Below are 18654 nucleotides of genomic sequence, written 5' to 3' on the forward strand. Positions count from 1 at the left end.
CTTCTCAGATGGCAATTTCTCTTTCAATATTCACTCTTCACAAAACATTCAGCTAGAGGTGTATCTAGTACTAAACTTGTATGTGTCACCATTGCAAATCAGCTACACACACACACACACACACACACACACACACACACACACACACACACACACACACACCGTACTAAAGAGAACACCTCAAAAACTAGGTCTTCTCTGCAGATCTTCTAACTGAATCACTGCACACTCCCATAAAACTACTACATCTACCTTTCTCCTTTCAAGTCTGCTTTATGCATCTCCTGTCCTCACAAACATCAGCTCAACTCTATCTAATACAAAAACTGCAGCAATGTTTTACCAAATTTATTACTAAAATGCCTAATTCTACTCATCACTGCTTAGTCCTAAAACAACCTGTCTGGAACTACCAAACATTCTTACTTTCACATAACTAAAACTTGTCACAACATCCTCTACTCTCCTGATAAATGTCCTTCCATCAGCTCTCTGCTAGATTGGTACATTCTTCTAGATCTTTTCCATCTACAAATATAAATTTACCTCTCATTAATAAATCAAACCAATCATTTGTGGAATCCCTGTACCCACTTAACATTTCAAATATTTTGAATTCCATTCTCACTACAATTTGACAAACATATACTTTGTTATTCAAAGAAAAGTTAAAAGATTTCCTGACCCTGTGCCTCGCCACAGGGCTAATGAATCTCCACTATACATTTTCAGAACTAGCCAAATCCTCCCTCTCTAGCTACTCATCTGTTTTGTTTTTCTAGGATTTTATTTTTCTGTATAAAGTCCATTGCATCTTACAAGTTGTTAAAAATCTTCTTTCCTTCTGGAAGGTGAATCCTTATTTTTGGTAAGAATAATGCACCACCAAAAAAATGCCAATCTTCACAAATAGTTAAATATAATCCAAGATGAAAGCATGACCACCAAAGCTATAGGCAAATTGTTGATTTATTCAGAGTTAAAGGTAAGCGCTTTAATACAAAACTTCTTCAGACCATAAAATATACAAGGGGTAAACATACTTGTATACAAATCCAATCAACTAATTAACCAATTAAAACACTTCCAATTGCAAACAATCAATGAATCAGTCTCCATGTTTTTAAAAGGTGTTTGCTTCAGAAAACTTTCAGTGTTATTCTCTTTTTCAAGTATTCCATCAGTCAGACATTGCCTCTTCTATACTCAAGATTTTGAAGATTGTTGTTTGAGAATCACTCAGCATTTCAACTTGTTTTTTGCACTCCTTTTTGAAATTGTCCATTTTGCTTTCTCATTTATCTATCTTTACAGATAACTCACTGATGTTACTTAGTATAGCCTGTATGTGTTTTATAATAGTACTGTTCTGTACACTGGACCTAGTGTGGCTCATTCTGAGGGAATACGTTCTTTCTAGGTTTCCTGACAGGATAAAACAGTTAAGAGTTTACTCCTTGTTATTTTTGTAGTAAATCTTTCAACAGATGTTCAGCTATAATCCATCAAGTTTTTAAACATTCTATTTGAGGTTTTTTTTTTTTTAGTAAAAATCCTTTCAGAGATGTCAAAATGAAGCAGAGCTAAAAATAACTGTGCTGCTAACTGCTCACCATTGTGGCCACAACACCCTCCCCCAGCCACTCCCTGGCATAATTATTCATCTGATGTTGTTAATCTTCTTTCCATTCATCATTGATTGGTTCGGTTCCAAGCCCTTGGAACCGAGTCGGCCTTTTACCAAGCTCACACCAGCCAAAACACACTCAGGCTAAGTTTCTACTCAGAATGGCTTCTCACTGTTACCCCAGATCTCGTTTGCTGCATAGCCGTAAAGCTGCGTTTCAGCAGAGCTCTCAGCTAAGTGGAACTTTATTTGATATTTGTGTGAAAAACTTTTGATATCTTCATTTTTTATTGAGCGAATAGTATTTCTAGTCTGTTTTCTTCTGTCAGACCTTGTTTTTTCCCTCTCTACTCTACCCGTTGTTACCGTTGGTAAACTTTCAAGTACTAAAAATGCGGACTGCACACGATAGGAGAGCTGGTAAAAACACAACTTTAATGTTGCAAAAACTGATACAAATGTTGATAAAATCCAAGTGATAGTAAGCGCTTTTGGCAAGTTAAAATAACCCGCCTTCATCAGAGAAACCACGAGATTGAGTCAAAATGTTTTATACTGTGCTAACATATTCCCCGGCATCAATGAGGGACTGTCAATTAAATGCGTCTTAAAATGGCTATCTTATAATAGGTAGATATTATAACCTATTAGTGTATTTCAGTTCTTTTTGTAGCAATCGTGGTCTCATTGGATTGATTTATATGCATATTTACATTTATAGTCCTTGGATTGTTCATGATTCATTACTGAATCTACTATGATTCAGGGTGTTTGTGTATTCAGATACCTTTATAGATATTTCTATTATTTTTTTAAAAAAATTGTAACACGCAATAGGTTCTACATAGGTCGGCCTGATTATTGTGTTTCAGATCTCCTCCATTCTATGTGTTATATAGTTCTTAATTACATTTGCATTTATATATATGTGGTTTTGTGCAGGCCAGGTTATGCAACATAGTAGTTGTAAACAAATGTCCGGGGCTGTTGGTTCATCAGTCCGTCCCGCATGTTCATTCTAAGTGCGCTGTAGCCTAGAAGCTTATGTTTGCTTTGATTTAGGCATTCACTTATCGTGAAGAAAATTCACGATATTCACAATTAAGTAATGTGCATTTGTGTTTTAAGCAACTTATTGTAGCTATCATAACTTAGCTCAGACATCACATCAGGGGTGTATTGTATTTGATATTAAATCCTGCAGGCTTTATTTAGTCTATGAGTATTTTACGTGCATTTGGCATTTATATATGTTTTTTTAATGTTTAGCGCCATACGGCACTTTTGAGCATCAACTTGAAAAGCATGTAGTCAACTGTTATGCGGTTGTTTACATTTATTGCACCATTTACTAGTAATTGTTAATGATGATTTACTTGTTTTTAAGTTGCATCTTGAAGCTATGCCCTTTTAAGGTTGCCATGGAGTTTCTCTCATTTAGCAAATGCATTTCAATATGATTGGTTTGCTGTTTTTTAATTGCACAGTATAAAACATTTTGACTCAATCTCGTGGTTTGTCTGATGAAGGCGGGTTATTTTAACTTGCCGAAAGCGCTTACTATCACTTGGATTTTATCAACATTTGTATCAGTTTTTGCAACATTAAAGTTGTGTTTTTACCAGCTCTCCTATCGTGTGCAGTCCGCATTTTTAGCAGTTTTAGTTTTTTGCCGTTTGTTTGTTAAACTTTCAAGTACCATTGTTGGTACGGCCTTTCCTGCTTTACCCTTGTGGTATTCCTTCAATACCATAGCTGGTATTTTTCTTTCCTGTCTAGCCTGTTAGGATTGGTTTTAGTAAGGTGTTTCGGTTTTCTTTCTTACATATCACTGTAGTGGTACAATATTGACTTTTTTCAACAGTGTTTGACTTTTGTTCTGACTGGTTATACTGTTGGCCTGTGGTGTCTCTCTGTCAAGATGTCGGATAAGAAAGGTACTTCAGGTTTTAAGCATTGTGCTTCATGTAATGGCAAGTTACCTAATAGTGATTCTCACAATGATTGTGTATACTGTTTGGGGGTGCCACACCTTTCGGTGCAGTCGCCTTGCAACATTTGTCAGAGTTTCAGTCAACGCATGCCTAATGAGTGCAAAAATAAACTAATACTGAAAGAGTTACTTAAGTTTCCCTTTTCAGAGGCCATTTCTGCGATGGAGGTCTCAACCCCTCCTACTAAAGACAAAAAGAGGTCCCACTCGGTTCTCTCCTCACCATCAGGTGATCAGAGGGTAAGCCTGTCAAATCAAAGGTCCCAAAGTTGTCTTCGGAGCATAAATCTGCCTCTATGGCTCCGTCTTCTTCGGCTCCGAGCATCTCGAAACTTTAGGTACCGGCACCAATTTTGGCACCGGTCTTGCCTCTAGCACTGATTATAGACCTCACCACGCCTATTTCGAATTCAGCATCTGTGGCCACTTCGGCTCAGGGCACACCTTTGATACCTTCATCAGTTATGATTTTTGGAACAGACCATTTTGTCTCCGTGTGTCACTTCGGCACCAAGTGTTTTACAGACAAAACTGGATTTAACCCCATTACTCCTGGTCTAGAAACTTGAGACTTCGGTGCTGGTGGACCTTGCACCACAGACCCGATACTCCCCTTCCAGAGATCCATTTCTGGCCCTGTGTATAGCCCATTCATTGAATGTCCTGACTCCCCATCTGGAGTATCCACTAGATCCACCAGGAGCCTGTCAGAACATGATGTGGTTCGTTTTGTGGACCAGCTGTTGGTAGCCGGGGGATACCCACAGTTTCTAAGACCCATCTGCCTACAGGACTTGAGTTGGTTTCTCCACGGACTCTGTCATACACTTCTCCTTCGACCATTTTGGTTCTGAAGCCTTCTGCTCTGACATCTTTCTCAGAACCCATTACCTCGGCACCTATAGTGCACCTCACTCTGGCTCCAAGTTTATCCCTTTGGTCTTCGGTTCCTGCGGAACGGGTCCTTCCTCAATCTGGGGTGGGGGGGGTGGGCACTTCAGCCTGGGGCATGGAGCCGTGTTTCTCCTCTGTTCCTTTCTCAGTGCTGATAGCCACATGGACTCACTCAAGGAGTCCTTAATGGAAGACATGGATTACGATGATGGTGAAGGGTCCCCCTGTCACCTCCTCCATCCCTTCATCTGAGGAGTTCGTGTTCCTGCAGGCTTTTCGTGCCCATCCTTCTACCTCTTGGGTTTCCCCGCCTGCCAACGAGCTCATTGTGCAGCACGCTTGGAAGAATCCTGATTCCATTGACGCGATCCCTTGGAGACCTGGCAAAATTCGTTCCCCTCCCAAGGAGAACCCGCATTGATCCAAAGAGTTGCCAGCCGATGCTGTGATGGTGGCGGTGGTGGCCACGAAAAAGGACTTGGCTGAAGAAGGTCCAACTGTCCTCCCGTCCAACAGTGAGTCCCAGGTGGTGGACAGACTTGGGAAGTGATTTTTTGCATCAGGGACCTTTGTCATACGGTCCCTAAGTATTTGGCACATTTTACGAGGCTCCAGAGGGACTTGATCTCTGAACTTTCTGGGACACTCACAGGACAGTTCTCTGATGAGGTCAGGGACAAAGTGGCCTTGCAGTTTGCAACCCTGAAATCGATATCCAACTCGTCCATGAAGTTGCTTTCACATGTGACTGAAGGGGGGTGGCCAGAGCAGTGGGTTTGGGCATTGTTATGAGGTGGCATGCCTGGATACAGATTTGTGACCTCGTAGACCCCTTCAAGTCTTCCTTTTTGAATGCTCCCTTCGAAGCATCGTCCCTTTTTGGCTCCAAAGTGAAGGACATGCTAGTCAGGTGCGAGCAAGATGGAAAAACCCTGTCTGCCATAGGCCTATAATTTTCCAGTCCTCAACGTACCTTCTCCAGGAATCAGAGAAGTGGAAAAATGTGGCGCAAAAAATCTCAAGGTCCTTTCCATGCTGCACATGGTGATGATACTCCCAGGGGTGGAGGGGGTAACAATTCCGGAAGACACCCCTACAGAGGCAGAGGGGGGTCCTCATAACCAAGGCTCCAGGGATTCCTTCTCTGGACAGCCTTACCAGTGCTCCTGAGGAGCAGCCCAATTGTTTACCTCTGGAAGCAGTTGGGGGTCATTTCTCTGTGCACCAAGCTGCCTGGCAATCTATTACCACTGACCATTGGGTACAGAGTATCATCACTAGAGGTTACACCATTTCCCTTTCTTGTCAACCAAATCTTACGAGAAAGCTTCCTGACGTTCCACCCAGTCAAAGGGAAGCAGCTTCAGAGATATAGCTGTCTCAAAAAAAGAGTCATCCAGCCAGTCCCACCAGACCAACGTGGATCCGGATTTTACTCGAGATTCTTTTTGGTGCCAAAAAAGACAGGGGACTGGAGACCTATTTTGGATCTCAGCAGCTTAAACAGGTCTGTCACCCACATCAAGATGGACAAAAACTTCAGGAGTCTGCTTCGCTTCTGGCTAGGGGTCTGTCATTATCAATTTTGTGCCCTGCCATTTGGTCTCTCTACAACCCCAGAGTGTTTACGAAATGCATGGCAGTGGTCACCGCTCACTTGAGACTACAAGGATTCCGGGTGTTTCCATATTTGGATGACTGGCTCCTCACCACCCCCACCGAGCATCTTCTGGTAACAGCACTGCATTATACTCTCTCTCTGGAAAAATTGTTGGGAATAACAATACATTGGGAGAAATCAACCCTTACACCTACACAACAAATAGAATTCATTGGAGCAGTGTTCAATACCCAGTCCTGTCTAGTATCACTCACAAATCACAGACTTCAGCGTTTGAGGCTCCAGCTCTGAGTGATACTCTGTCACACAAAAGTTTCAGCAAGGGAAGTTCTTCAGGCCCTGGGTTCTATAACAGCTTCTATTCCAAAAGTGCCTCTAGCAAAGCTACATATGTGGATCCTGCAATGGCTCCTCCTTTGTCATTGATTCCCAAAGTATCACCCCCTCTGTTACCAGATTCGATTAACCAACTCTTGCAAACAGAACCTCCTTTGGTGCATGAGGCCAGACACAGAACTTTGGAGTCACCCATTTTAATCCCCTCAGCCCAGAGCCATTGTGACCATGGTTACTTCCCAGATCAGGTGGGGGAGCCATTTCCAGGGGAGGACAGTCCAAGGCACATGGTCCACCTCAGAGGCCCACCTGGATATCAATGTTCTGGAACTGAGAGCAGTGCTGTTAGCGTTGCAGGCCTTTCATTCAGCTCTCCCTTCCAGGACAATTGCAATTCAGTCAGACAATATGTCAGTGGTCTGGTATATCAACAAGCAAGGAGGAACCAAGTCCTATCCCCTGTGTCGAGAAGCCATGAGAATTTGGTAGTGAGCGATAGCTTCCAACCACTTTCTGCTAGCAACGCATATCCCGGGGAGCTCCAATATAATTGCGGACAAACTGAGCAGATGCATCCTCCTGCTTCATGAGTGGTCCCTCAACCTCAAGGTGGTGACAGAAATCTTCAGCCACTGAGGCCAACCTTGCTGCAGTCTTTTCGCCTCTCCTTTGAACAACAAGTGCAGCAGCTATTTTGCCCATCTTCCCCCGGAGGGACGCTCTAATCCATGATTGGCCCACGGGACTTCTTTACGCCTACCCTCTCATTCCTCTGATTCCTCAATTTTTAAAGAAAGCTCTTAGGTTGAGATGCAAGGTGATCCTCATAGCTCTGTTCTGGCCTTGACAAGTTTGGTTCCCATTCCTTCAGCCTCACCTATTATATCTTGTCGTGGATTCTGGACCCTCTTCCAGATCTGATTACTCACCCCCAAGGGTTGTGCCACCCAAATCTGTCCAGTCTCAAGCTGACAGCTTGGTTTCTCCACTTCCATTAGTTGCTAGGCAAGCTAATCTCTCTTCACCTGTTCGAGATATAATTCTGGGCTCTCATAAACCATCCACCAGAAAACTATATCAGGATAAATGGAAAAGGTTCTCCATCTGCTAGACCCTTATTCGGCTCCAGTAACTGCGCTACTTCAATACTTGGTCAAGTTTTTTTAATAACTGAGCCTCTGCCTCTGCTGTACAAGTACACCTAGTGGCAATTTCTAATTTCCACAATGGTATAAATGGTACCCCTCTTATCTCTTTATGTCTATGGAAGGCCTTCCTCAAGGCCTTTTGTCAGACAGCCTGTGGAACCATGGAACCTCACTTTAGTCCTTCAGTCTTTGACTCAAAAAACTTTTGAGCCTGCTGCAAAGTGTGACCTAAAGTTTTTGTCTTGAAAATGTTTGTTCTTGGTAGCTATCATGTCTGCCAGAAGGGTCTTGGAGCTGCATTCGTTGTGTATCAAGAGGACCTATCTGATCTTCCATACAGACAGAGTTTCACTTCGGACGAATCCATCCTTCCTTCCCAAAGTTGTTTCTGAATTCTGCATTAACCAGTCCATTGATCTACCAGTGTTCTTTCCAAAATTTTCCAGTAGAGGAGAGTACTGCCTTCACTCCTTGGATGTACATAGGCAACTGAGATTTTACCTAGACAGGACTAAACCTATCCGTAAGTCTGAACAGCTTTTCATCTCCTTTTCTGGGCCCAGAATGGAAGATGCTGTTTCCAAGGTTACATAGCTTTTCATCTCCTTTTCTGGGCCCAGAATGGAAGATGCTGTTTCCAAGGTTACATTATCAAAATGGCTAAGAGACTGCGTACGTTTTATCTATTCCCTCAGTAATGAACCTATGCCAAAAGTGAAAGCTCACTCCACTAGATCTATGGCAACATCTGTAGCTTTCAATTCCAGGGCTTCCATGGATGACATCTGCACAGCAGCTACTTGGGCTAAGCCTCATACCTTGGTCTCCATAGGCAGAGCTCCCTTTGTCTCAGTGGTACTCAGGAATGTCCTTCCATAAGGGGCGCCCATGGACCTCAAGGTAGCTGTCTCATCATCTTTTGTCAGTAGCCCATATTTTCCATCTAGAGCAGTTCAGATTATTTCAGCTTTACAATAAACTAATACTAATAAAACTTACAAGTGTATGTGCACCTTATCAGAAGTCCTTGACCCTTTCTTAGCTACAGCAACACTATCTGTATTGTTGGTCTATATTGCCCATATGCAGTATTTGGCTTTGGACTCCTCTATTCCTCCATTTAAGTGCTTTTAACATTTTTTTCTAACTTTCACCAAGGACTGAATTCACTATATTTATCTTCTTTGAAAGTCTGTAAAGGCTTCTTGAAAGGCACATTCCTAGTCAGATTAACTATTAAGGACCTTAATCCTCAGTGAGATCTTTACTTTGTGCTGATGAAGCTAATTCTCCCCCTGTTTGAACCTGCAGTTACAGCAGAATTGAAATACTTGTCCTGGAAAACACTTTTCCTTGTAGACTTGGAAGAATCTTGCATTGAAGTAATGTATCATGCTGTTAATTTGTTGCTGTAAGTGTAACATATTAATTTGTACTAATGATTCATTTGTTATACTTTCTGTTTGACTTCAGTGTTGACTTGTATGTGTGTGTGTGTGTGTGTGTGTGTGTGGGTGTGTGTGTGTGTAGATATAAAATAAAATACATGTATTCTGAATTGCAAGTTGATCTTTTCTCCCCCGATCCTTGCTGATTTCTTCTAATGTCTAGGCAGGCTTTTCTGGTGTATAAATGCAAACAAATATATAAATACTTTCTATATGGAAAATAAATAGTGGTTGCGGTTTGTAATAGTTTTCATGTTTGAGTAATTTAATACCACGGTAGTTCAGGTTAAAGCCGTGATGGCTTTTGCTAATCACCCTTTCAATGACTGAAATAATTTCTCACAGTGTACTGGATTTTAACACTTTTGATCTCTGACCAAACTGTTGTCTTCTCAGATATTTTAAAAGCAGCATCATGTGAATTTTCTAGTAACTACCTTTCGCAATAGCTGTCTGCAACATAGCTCACAAACTTCCATCTCCAAAAGGTGGAACACTGCCTCTCATAATGTGGGACAAATGGGCAAAATGTGGAACACTTGCTAACAACTTCATCTAGGAAGTTCACTGGATGGTTAATATGTTCCACTTTATACTTACAAAAAGTTATTTTGAAGAATTAATATGGTTCAGTATTATTTGCCATGGGTATCACTTAAAAATAATTATTCCGAATGTATGGTGTATCCTTTCAATGTGGGTCTGCAGACTTTATAAGACTGAAAATGTGGAACTTTCCTCATAATGAGGTACACTTCAGAGGTATGATCAGCAGATGTTTGCTTGGGGTTTGCAAAAGTCAGGTGCCTTGATTCTTTGCTACATCTGCTTTCTGCTTATCCATTTGGAGCGTTTCTGGCCTTTCTTTTTTGATATTGGCATGTCAGGTGGCAGTGGTTTGTACTTTAAAGTGTTTAAGAAACAAGTAATCTCTGTGGTATCCCCGAAGTCTCAAAACAACCCACTAAAGTGTAGTGGGTCCAAAAACAAACAGTGTAAGAAACTTTTCTGTGTGGAAGATTTTCAGTCCATATATTTCTAGTTAATCGCTGTATATTAATCAGATCAGACAATAGTAGTAGAAGTAGTGAACTTAAACTCATCTTAAGTCAAAACAAAACAAAATTTAATAGAAAATATATAATTGTACAGCATTACTAAGTATTCGAAAGTAATCCAAGCAAGGCAGGCAGTCTGTTTCCAGTTGAAAATCCTTTATTAAGTACACAGACAAGCGATCCAAGTAAAACAAAAATAGAGTAATAATTTAAAGTATTTAAGAAAGACGTTCATATATTTTTTAAAATTACAGTGTTATGGCAGCAGCCACATCCTCTCCCATTTTACAGTCTATCAATATACTTTCCTTGTGAAATGGTCATTTTTATATACTGGGTTGTTGTTACTGTTTTTTTTCTGGCTCTGCAATGGAGCTACTTAAACTTCTGGTATGAAGTTAATCTTTGGCATCTGTATTTTTACTTCCAGAGAAATTGTTTACAGTCAAAGTTTAACAGTTGTTCAGAATCATTTCTTAATGTACCTTAAGTGTGTAAACTCATGTTTCCATTAATGAAGTATTCATTTAATTTATTTATTTTAGACCTTTTACTGAAGATACGCAGTTATGAATATGTTATTTTTATTGCTGTAAGTTTAATCTAATATTAACATAGATCTTGTTTTTATTTTTTTCTGAGAATTATAGGTCGAATTGTCATTGCTAAAGTATTTCTTGGCCGTAGTATGCAGGCCAAAGAGGACAAGCCTATTAACAAGATCAACTATGAAAAAGCTAATTCAGTCTTCAGGCCCCGACGAACAGACAGAAACATGTCATCTCTACAAAATATCGGTATAGAACTCTGATGTAGTTGGATACTTACTAAACTGTGATTTTAAATTAGTTGTTTTGCTGAGGGTCTAGTAAGCTGTTACTTGGAGACTTTCCAAAGTACTTTACAGTGCTGCTGTTATTTAGAGACATTCCAAAGTATTTTACAATGTTACAAAAACATAAAGTAGTCATAGACTGTGCTATACATTTTATATATAGTGAAATTTGTACAAGTCATCATGCTTCTTTGATTACCCAACTAGGAAGACTATACATCTGGTATAAAAAGACCCATCCTCATTAACTGCAGGACGAACATAATCAGGTGGCTCAGTTTCTAGAATTTTCCTATGCTGCTAAACCCCTTCCATTTACCCACAATCCTCTGCCATATCTCTCAACTTCAAGGTGAAAGAGTCAGGGACAAAGCCCCTGAAAGTCTGGATCATCTGGCTAAAATCAGGAGTACCTAATTTGCATAAATAATGCATATTAATTGATGAGATAGAGTCATGGAGACAAGCAGGGACACACTTTGTTTTAATTTATATCTTATCAGGTCACTACACAATAAGTACAAATATGACACTGTCATTGTCCATGTTGGTGTGAATGACCTGAGACATACCTCCCTGGACTACATGAAAAGAGACATGGAGGAGCTCTCCGATCTTGTATCCCAGGCAGGTATGACCCTAACCCTGAGTAGCATCCTGCCATCACCCAGAATGATTCCCCACAGTACAAGGACAAAATGATTGACTTCAACAATTGGCTAAGCTTTTGGTGTCGTTCTAAGGGGATCCAGTATTTATCTGCCTGGGACGACATGATCGACAGACCACGATGCTTTGCCAGAGATGTCCTGCACCTGTCGCCCTTAGGATTCCGGATACTGGCTAAGGCTCTTGCCACCCCTTTAGTGCCTTTTTTAGGCAAGGTTCAAATGACAAATTCACCACCGTAACAGGTACAAATAAGCAAAATCTGAGGGTAGTGCTACTCAATGCTAGAAGTCTAAACCTCAAAATGCACTCACTCGAGGCACTCCTTAAAATGGAGAATATTGACATCTGTGCAGTGACAGAGACCTGGTTCAAAGCTCCAGAGAGCACCCCTGCATTACCAGGCTACAATTCATACCACACCTTTCGACCACCTAACCCAGAATGAAGCACTAAAGGTGGAGGTGTGTCCATATTCATTAAGGATATCCACACCTCCAGGCTAGTTGCACAGCATAATGCATCCGAGATTATCCAAGTTCAACTAACTCTGGGCAAGACTGCAATCCAAATTTTAGCTTGCTACAGACCCCCCACCATGCCCCAGGATTCACACTCCTCATTTCTTGATACACTGGAAAGTATTAGGGTACAACCCAACACCCTAATAATGGGCGATTTCAACTACCCCACCATTAACTGGGAAAACTACTCATGTACCAACTCTTTTGCTCAACGTTTTCTAGAATTCATAAATTGCAATGCCTTGGATCAACTTATTCACACCCCCACCAGGGGCAGCAATATCCTAGACCTGGTCATTACCAACATGGGAAACCGGTGTTCCACACCAGAGGTCAATTCCTCATTGGTCAGATCCGACCACAAGCTAATCAGCCTAGACATCCACATCCCACCCCCACCCCCAATTAGGGAAACCATCGTAAAAAACTTCTCCAAAGCCAATTTCACACTTCTTAAGACAGAAGTGGCAAACTTCATGACACCCATGCAAATGGACAATAGAGGTACGACTGCTGAATCCTACACAAATGCACTTTATAAGCACTTACACGAGTGCATGGATCATGCTATCCCTAATAGAACCAAGATGTTATCCTCCAAAAAAAGGAAGCCAATCTGGTGGTCCTCTGCCATAAACAAACTCTACAACAGAAGAAAGAAATTGTTGCAAAAAAAGAGTAAAATCCCATGACTGGAGGTCAACCTCAGTAAGAAGCTGAGATCCCTCATAAAATCCTCCAAAGCTATTTATGAAAACAAAATTGCCACTGACTCTAAAGACAACCACAAAGCATTCTATAGCTATTCCAAGAATCTAAATGGGAACACTCAGATCTGCTCTGAGTTACAGCACAATGGCACTAAATATACCGAACCAACTGATATTGCCAGCATCCTAGCAGATAGGTTCAGTGCTAACTTTACTCCCCTCTCACCCCCTAGAGGGCCCATCTCTATACCGGAAGAATGCAAAGTTCCTATAATCACGGCTGCACAGGTAAAAAACACACTCTCCAAAGCCTCCATGGGACCTGACAATATCCCAGGCTGCGTTCTACATGAACTACATTCTGTCTACTTTAGCAGAAGGACTGGTTTCCACAGGCACTGATTCAACATCTTTGGTTTCCCCCTAAGCTTGAGCTCTTGCCTTCATTCCCATACTGCACCTCATTTCCCTCACTTCTTCAGATATAATTTGCCAGGATTCACAGTAGAGAGCGATCCCGCAGCTTAAGTACTGCTTATTAGGATTTAATTTCATATATTGTGGGTGATAAATACCCTTTTTTATATTATTTAAAAATTAGTATGTGTAGGAAAATTAGTGTTTACTGCTTGTTTCTTATGTGTACATTGTTTATTTTCTTTCATTCCTTGCTCCTGTTTGGTCCATTTTTTTCTATGGGCCATACACTGTTCAATTTCCTTTCAAAACTTTAGTGTTGTAAGAGTTTTTTTCTTAAATGCTTTTCACTGCTGTATCAACTGTTTAATCACTTTATTGAGAATGTTGCTTTCTTGTAGTGAAAGAGTTTTCTTGTATGTGTTCTCAGTACTATATTAACCACTTCAGTCATTTCAGTCAGCATATTGTTTTTCTGTTTACAGGATTGACTTTCTTGTAATTGAGTTAGTATTTAAATTTACAGTGGGCATGGCCTCAGGTTTTCTTAAGTGTACAAAATGTGGCCATAAGGTTCACCCCCCAGGATATACATGATCTTTGTCATGTGCCTGGAGGGTGAATCACTTGTATGCAGATGGCAAAATTTGCAAGAACTTTGGCCATTACATATTATAAGAGCTCAAAAACAAGCTTATTCTTAAGGGATATATCTGCCCTTGGAACGTTAAAAGAAAAAGACAAAACAGCAGAAGGAAGAAAAAAGTAGACCCAGGGAGACTAGGCAAAGAAATTGGACAGAACCTGTTCTTTAAAGATAGCCAGGATTTGACCCATCTACCTCCGAGACAGTTTAACCTCCCTGGTAGATTGGCCAAGCCTCAACTGCTGGAGTAGCCAGGTTAGCACACAGCCCTTTGGTTCACTTGAAAATGATGAAGGCCTTGGTCAAGTCCCAGACTGAACTTGGTGTCCTTTCTCCCCTTTGTCTCCAGGGAAGCTGTCCACTTCTATGCTTCTGTCCCATGCCCTGTTTTGGCACCAGGAAAGCCAGAGCTAAACAATATTTCTGTGCCATCCATGTCAGCACAGACTGTCCTTATTCCAGTGGCACCTACACTATTTATTTTTATCTGTGGCCTTGCCACCAACTCTTTTGGTGTAGTGGACCACTAGGTATGAAGTCATTGATGTTGAAGTTTTGACCTTAACATTGTTACTGAACCCTTCACTGAAGTATTTGGTATCAGTTTTGTTGACATTTGGCATTCATTGTCAAAGCCATCCTTGGCACTGGGTATGACTTCAACACCAAGCCTTTGCACTATTGACTGTATGGCAACTTCCTGGAAGTTGAAATTAGTGATAGGGTTGACAGTTTTTTACTGATAGCTTCAATCCCAGCTACCAAGTTTTTGGACATGTTCCAAAACAACATCCTAGGTTGTCAGAATCCAGAGATGCATCTTCTGCTATTGATGTACACCTTGACACTTCTTAATTTGGAATCTTAAACTTTTCTTCCTTGGCCCAACAGATGCTTGCTTCAAAAAGTCTCCACAGATCCTTACCATCTGGGGGACAAAATCATCTTCTGAACATTCTGAATGAGTCCTCTTCAAGTATTTATTATTAAATTAGTTTTACTTCAGAATTTCATATTGGTTCATCTTCACTTCCTATGCTAACACCTCTTACAGCCTTCAATTTCTATTGCTCTGTTTCTAATGACATAATCTTTTTATTCTGTCTAGCCATAACCAAATTGTAGCTCCTTTATAGTTTTTATGCCAAAATACTTTTCAGGGTTTAGATTCTGAATCTGTATAAAAGTGTCATTGCCTTGCTGTCTCCCCAATTCATCTAATTAATGGGTGTATCAGTCTGCTTCCCTGTCTCTTAAGTGTATTGGTTTACCACACTATGTATACAAGTTCTACTTCCGCCTACATTTTCAATAATGCTTTAAAATGGGAGAAACCTTTTCCAAATGTTACATCATGAGTTAAATTTTGGGTTACAACCACAGGATATAAGTGTCCCAAGAACTGTTTGAGCTTCTGTGTCTGCATGGGGGGTGGGGGGTACTCTCTTCTGTCAACAAGAATGCAAATTGTTGATGCTTTTTATAGCATGTGTATTAATCACCCTTACCTTGTAACTTGAGTTCATATATATTAGTAATACAAATTCCAGAGATGTTTTCCATTGTCCTCTTTATGCATTATAAATTTTCCTCATAGCTTCAGTATTGTTCTTTACATCATGCCTTCATATTTTTCAGTACCTCCAGTCCTTCCACATCACTCATCTTCTTGACCATTCTTTTGTATTTATTGATACCAAGAATAGCATGTATTTTACGCAGTTACTCCCTCCTTTAAATATCCCACTTATAGTTCTTTTCAGTGTTCAGTGCATTTTTTAAAGGCTTTACACATCACATTTTGGGTGTCATTTGTCCTATGTGCAAGGTGTAAGGCACATATGTTCAGGCCCTGTTTTGGCACCAGGAAAGTCAGAGCTGAACATACAAGCACCTAATCCTCAGAACTTCTTTGCCACCAGTCCAAGTGCCACTTTTGAATTCTGTCTGCAAGCCATTCACCGAGTTGGTCTACTGAGTCTTCTAAAGATCAGTGCCTCATTAGGGTCTCGCCCTTCTTCCTTTTACCTTAGTTTACATGTCATCCAGGAAAGGAAAATGTGAGTGTGGTAGGCAGTTTTCCCATAAAGACAGGCACAAACAGTATCTTTTTTGTTTGGGTGCTAACCATGGCAATACATACAGTCTGATTTGTCAGGCGGTTGTCTCTTGTCACTTTCCATTAATTTTGAAGAACCAACAGTTGAAGCATTTGGCTTTAGGGTACCATGGCCGGATCTACCTGCCCCAACATTCAATTGCTGCTTGAAAAGAAAGTCAAAAAGATGTGAACTGATCCTGCTGCTGTCCAGCCTCCAATGGATGTCTCCACCGAGTTAGATAAAGAATCTGAGGGCCATCTAGTACTGCTGTCAGCTCCCTCTGCCATAACCCAGTTAAAGGCCAACATGGAGCTGGCTACCCACACATCTGCGGAGGTTGTGCCTATGTCTGGTGCAGATACAGGAGGGAACCATAGCTGATTATTTTTGAGGGGCCTAGAGAGATCCCCCAAATACTCATTAGGGAAGAGGTACCTGGCACCCTCATTGAGTTTAGGCAGGGGTCTAATCTTCCTAGATTTGTTAAAGCTGATGTTACTTGGAAAAAGAAGCAGAAGACTAAGCATGTGGCCCCTGTGGTTAAGGATCCCCACAAAGAATGGCAGGGTTTTACTCAGGAGCTTTTCAGTGCTGTTATGGCTCTTAAGACCCTTAAGGATTATCTGTTCCAACTTCTTTTCCCTGATCTGATCTTCCAGTTCTTCTAAACTCCCTAAGGACTGTGATTCCTGTGATGAAGAATCATACTCTGGTGATGAGTTATTGGCGTACTTCTCCCAAATCCACACACTCCTTGCTTGGGGGTCTGAGGAAGGTTTAATTTCTCCTAACTTTGCTAGGGAGGAATTGCCTTTTTGAGGATACAGGGGTTCGTATGATAGAACATGTTATGTGGGACTATTCCCAGGTTTCTGATGATCAAAAAAAGATACTATGAACTCTTGCAAATTGGTTCTCTTTTGCCTTCTGCAGTCTCTCCAGTACTGGCTGCCCTTTTGGATACTTTAATCACAGCTTCTCAGGCCCCTGTTTCTCAACCTCCTATCCGTAGGAAACCGGAGAGTTTCTGTAAAGCTCTTGGAGCTCAACAGTTTTTATATAAAAATGCTTCGATCTTGCTGTTATTTCTCTAGCCACTGATAAACCCTCCAAGTTGCTGTCTTCTTCAGCTTTTACTTTCTAATAAGGACAGCTGTGCCATGGACAGGTATGGTTAAAAAAAAAGTATATATGTCTGCTACCTTAGCCTTCTGGGCTATTAATTACTGGACCCACATGACAAGGTATGTCCTGGCTCTTCTGTCCAACTTGGGGGACATTATGGCTGATTTTCTTGTTTCAGAGAGTAAGACTTCTGTCACTTCCCTTTTGAGCTCTGCTTCCCAGGTGGCTCATTGTTCTATTAAATGTAGTTGTGGTCTGTTGTGAAGAGATATTCTTGGTTATGCCTCAGGCTCTGCCTGAAGACATTAAGACCAAATTATTGGATTCCTCTTTAGACAACCAGAATATCTTTGGTACTGCTGCTGCTGAATTGTTTAAAATCTTTCCGGATAAGGGTAAAGTTATGCTGGATTTGAAACAAATCTTTGTTCTGTTCCTGATTTTCAGAGACATTATCCTTCTAAACCTTCCTTTATTTGTAGGCAGCCTAAACAGACTTGGGGCAAGAGAACTTCAAGGAGTTTTTTTTCAAACAAGCCATCTCAGGGTTCTAAGAGTCAAAAGCCTTCTTTCCCTAACAAATATGCATCTGATGTTGTCAACATTCATTCATTCTTGACAGATGGGTTCGGTTCCGACCTCTGAACTGACTCAGCCATTATACATAGCTCACGCCAGCCAAAAACTCTCGAGCTAAAGCTCTACCCACAATACCCCTCTTCCATTACCTCAGATCTCATTTGCTGCATTGAAAATTGGAAGCATCAGCCGATACTCACAGCTAAGTCCTTCACTTTTTCTACTTGATTACTTTCTAGCGATTTTTGCTAAAAAGCTGTTGGTGTTTCTACTTTGTTAGTTCTCTGTTCCTTTTGCATGTGTGTGACTGTTTTCTGCTGTTTCTTACCTACCCCCTTTTACCTAACGGTATTTCTACTTACCATCATTAGTAACAGGTCTTCCCTTCTTTTCCTTTCTTACTGTTGGTAGTCTTTAGATACCATTGTTGGTATTCTTTTCCTTTAAACTGTGTATACCCTTTGGGTATTTCTACAATACTATTGTTGGTAGACCTTAAGAAAAAAAAACTCCTTTCCTTCTCTCTTTTATTATTCTATCTTTGTGCCGTGAGTATGTGTGTGTACAAATTGAATTCCATATGGCAGAAAAACAAAAGGGGATATCCAGCTTCAAAGAGTGTCAGGACTGTGGCAGAAAGATGCCCAGTTCAGATGGGCATCTTTCTTGTGTGTACTGTTTAGGTGCCCCTCAGTTGGACATTAATTGTAAAATTTGTCAGGGCTTTAGTGCCTGTACTTTAGCAGAGAGGCATAATAAACTTATATTAAAAGGCTTGTTGAAACGTTCTTCTAAATCTCCGAAGCCAGACGTCAAGAAAAGAAGCCACTCTGTGCTGACCTCTCCTTCAGCACATGAAGTACAGTCCCAAAAGCTGCAGGTTCTGATCACCATCACTTTCTTCCCATTCGGTTCCAGCTTC

At 40.9% G+C, this 18654-nt stretch overlaps 1 protein-coding gene across 1 annotated transcript in view; it reads left to right on the forward strand.

The window, feature by feature from the left end:
- Positions 1-18654, forward strand: part of LRRC9 (leucine rich repeat containing 9) — a 3097114-nt gene that overhangs the window by 1375304 nt on the left and 1703156 nt on the right. Inside the window, exon 14 of the mRNA XM_044073581.1 lies at positions 10776-10922. Within this exon, the coding sequence (XP_043929516.1) occupies positions 10776-10922 (147 nt within the window). The remainder of the gene's footprint in view (positions 1-10775; positions 10923-18654) is intronic.

The sequence above is a fragment of the Protopterus annectens genome, chromosome 6.part0 (assembly GCF_019279795.1).
Source record: "Protopterus annectens isolate FY-2018-M chromosome 6.part0, PAN1.0, whole genome shotgun sequence".
Classification (NCBI taxonomy): domain Eukaryota; kingdom Metazoa; phylum Chordata; order Ceratodontiformes; family Protopteridae; genus Protopterus; species Protopterus annectens.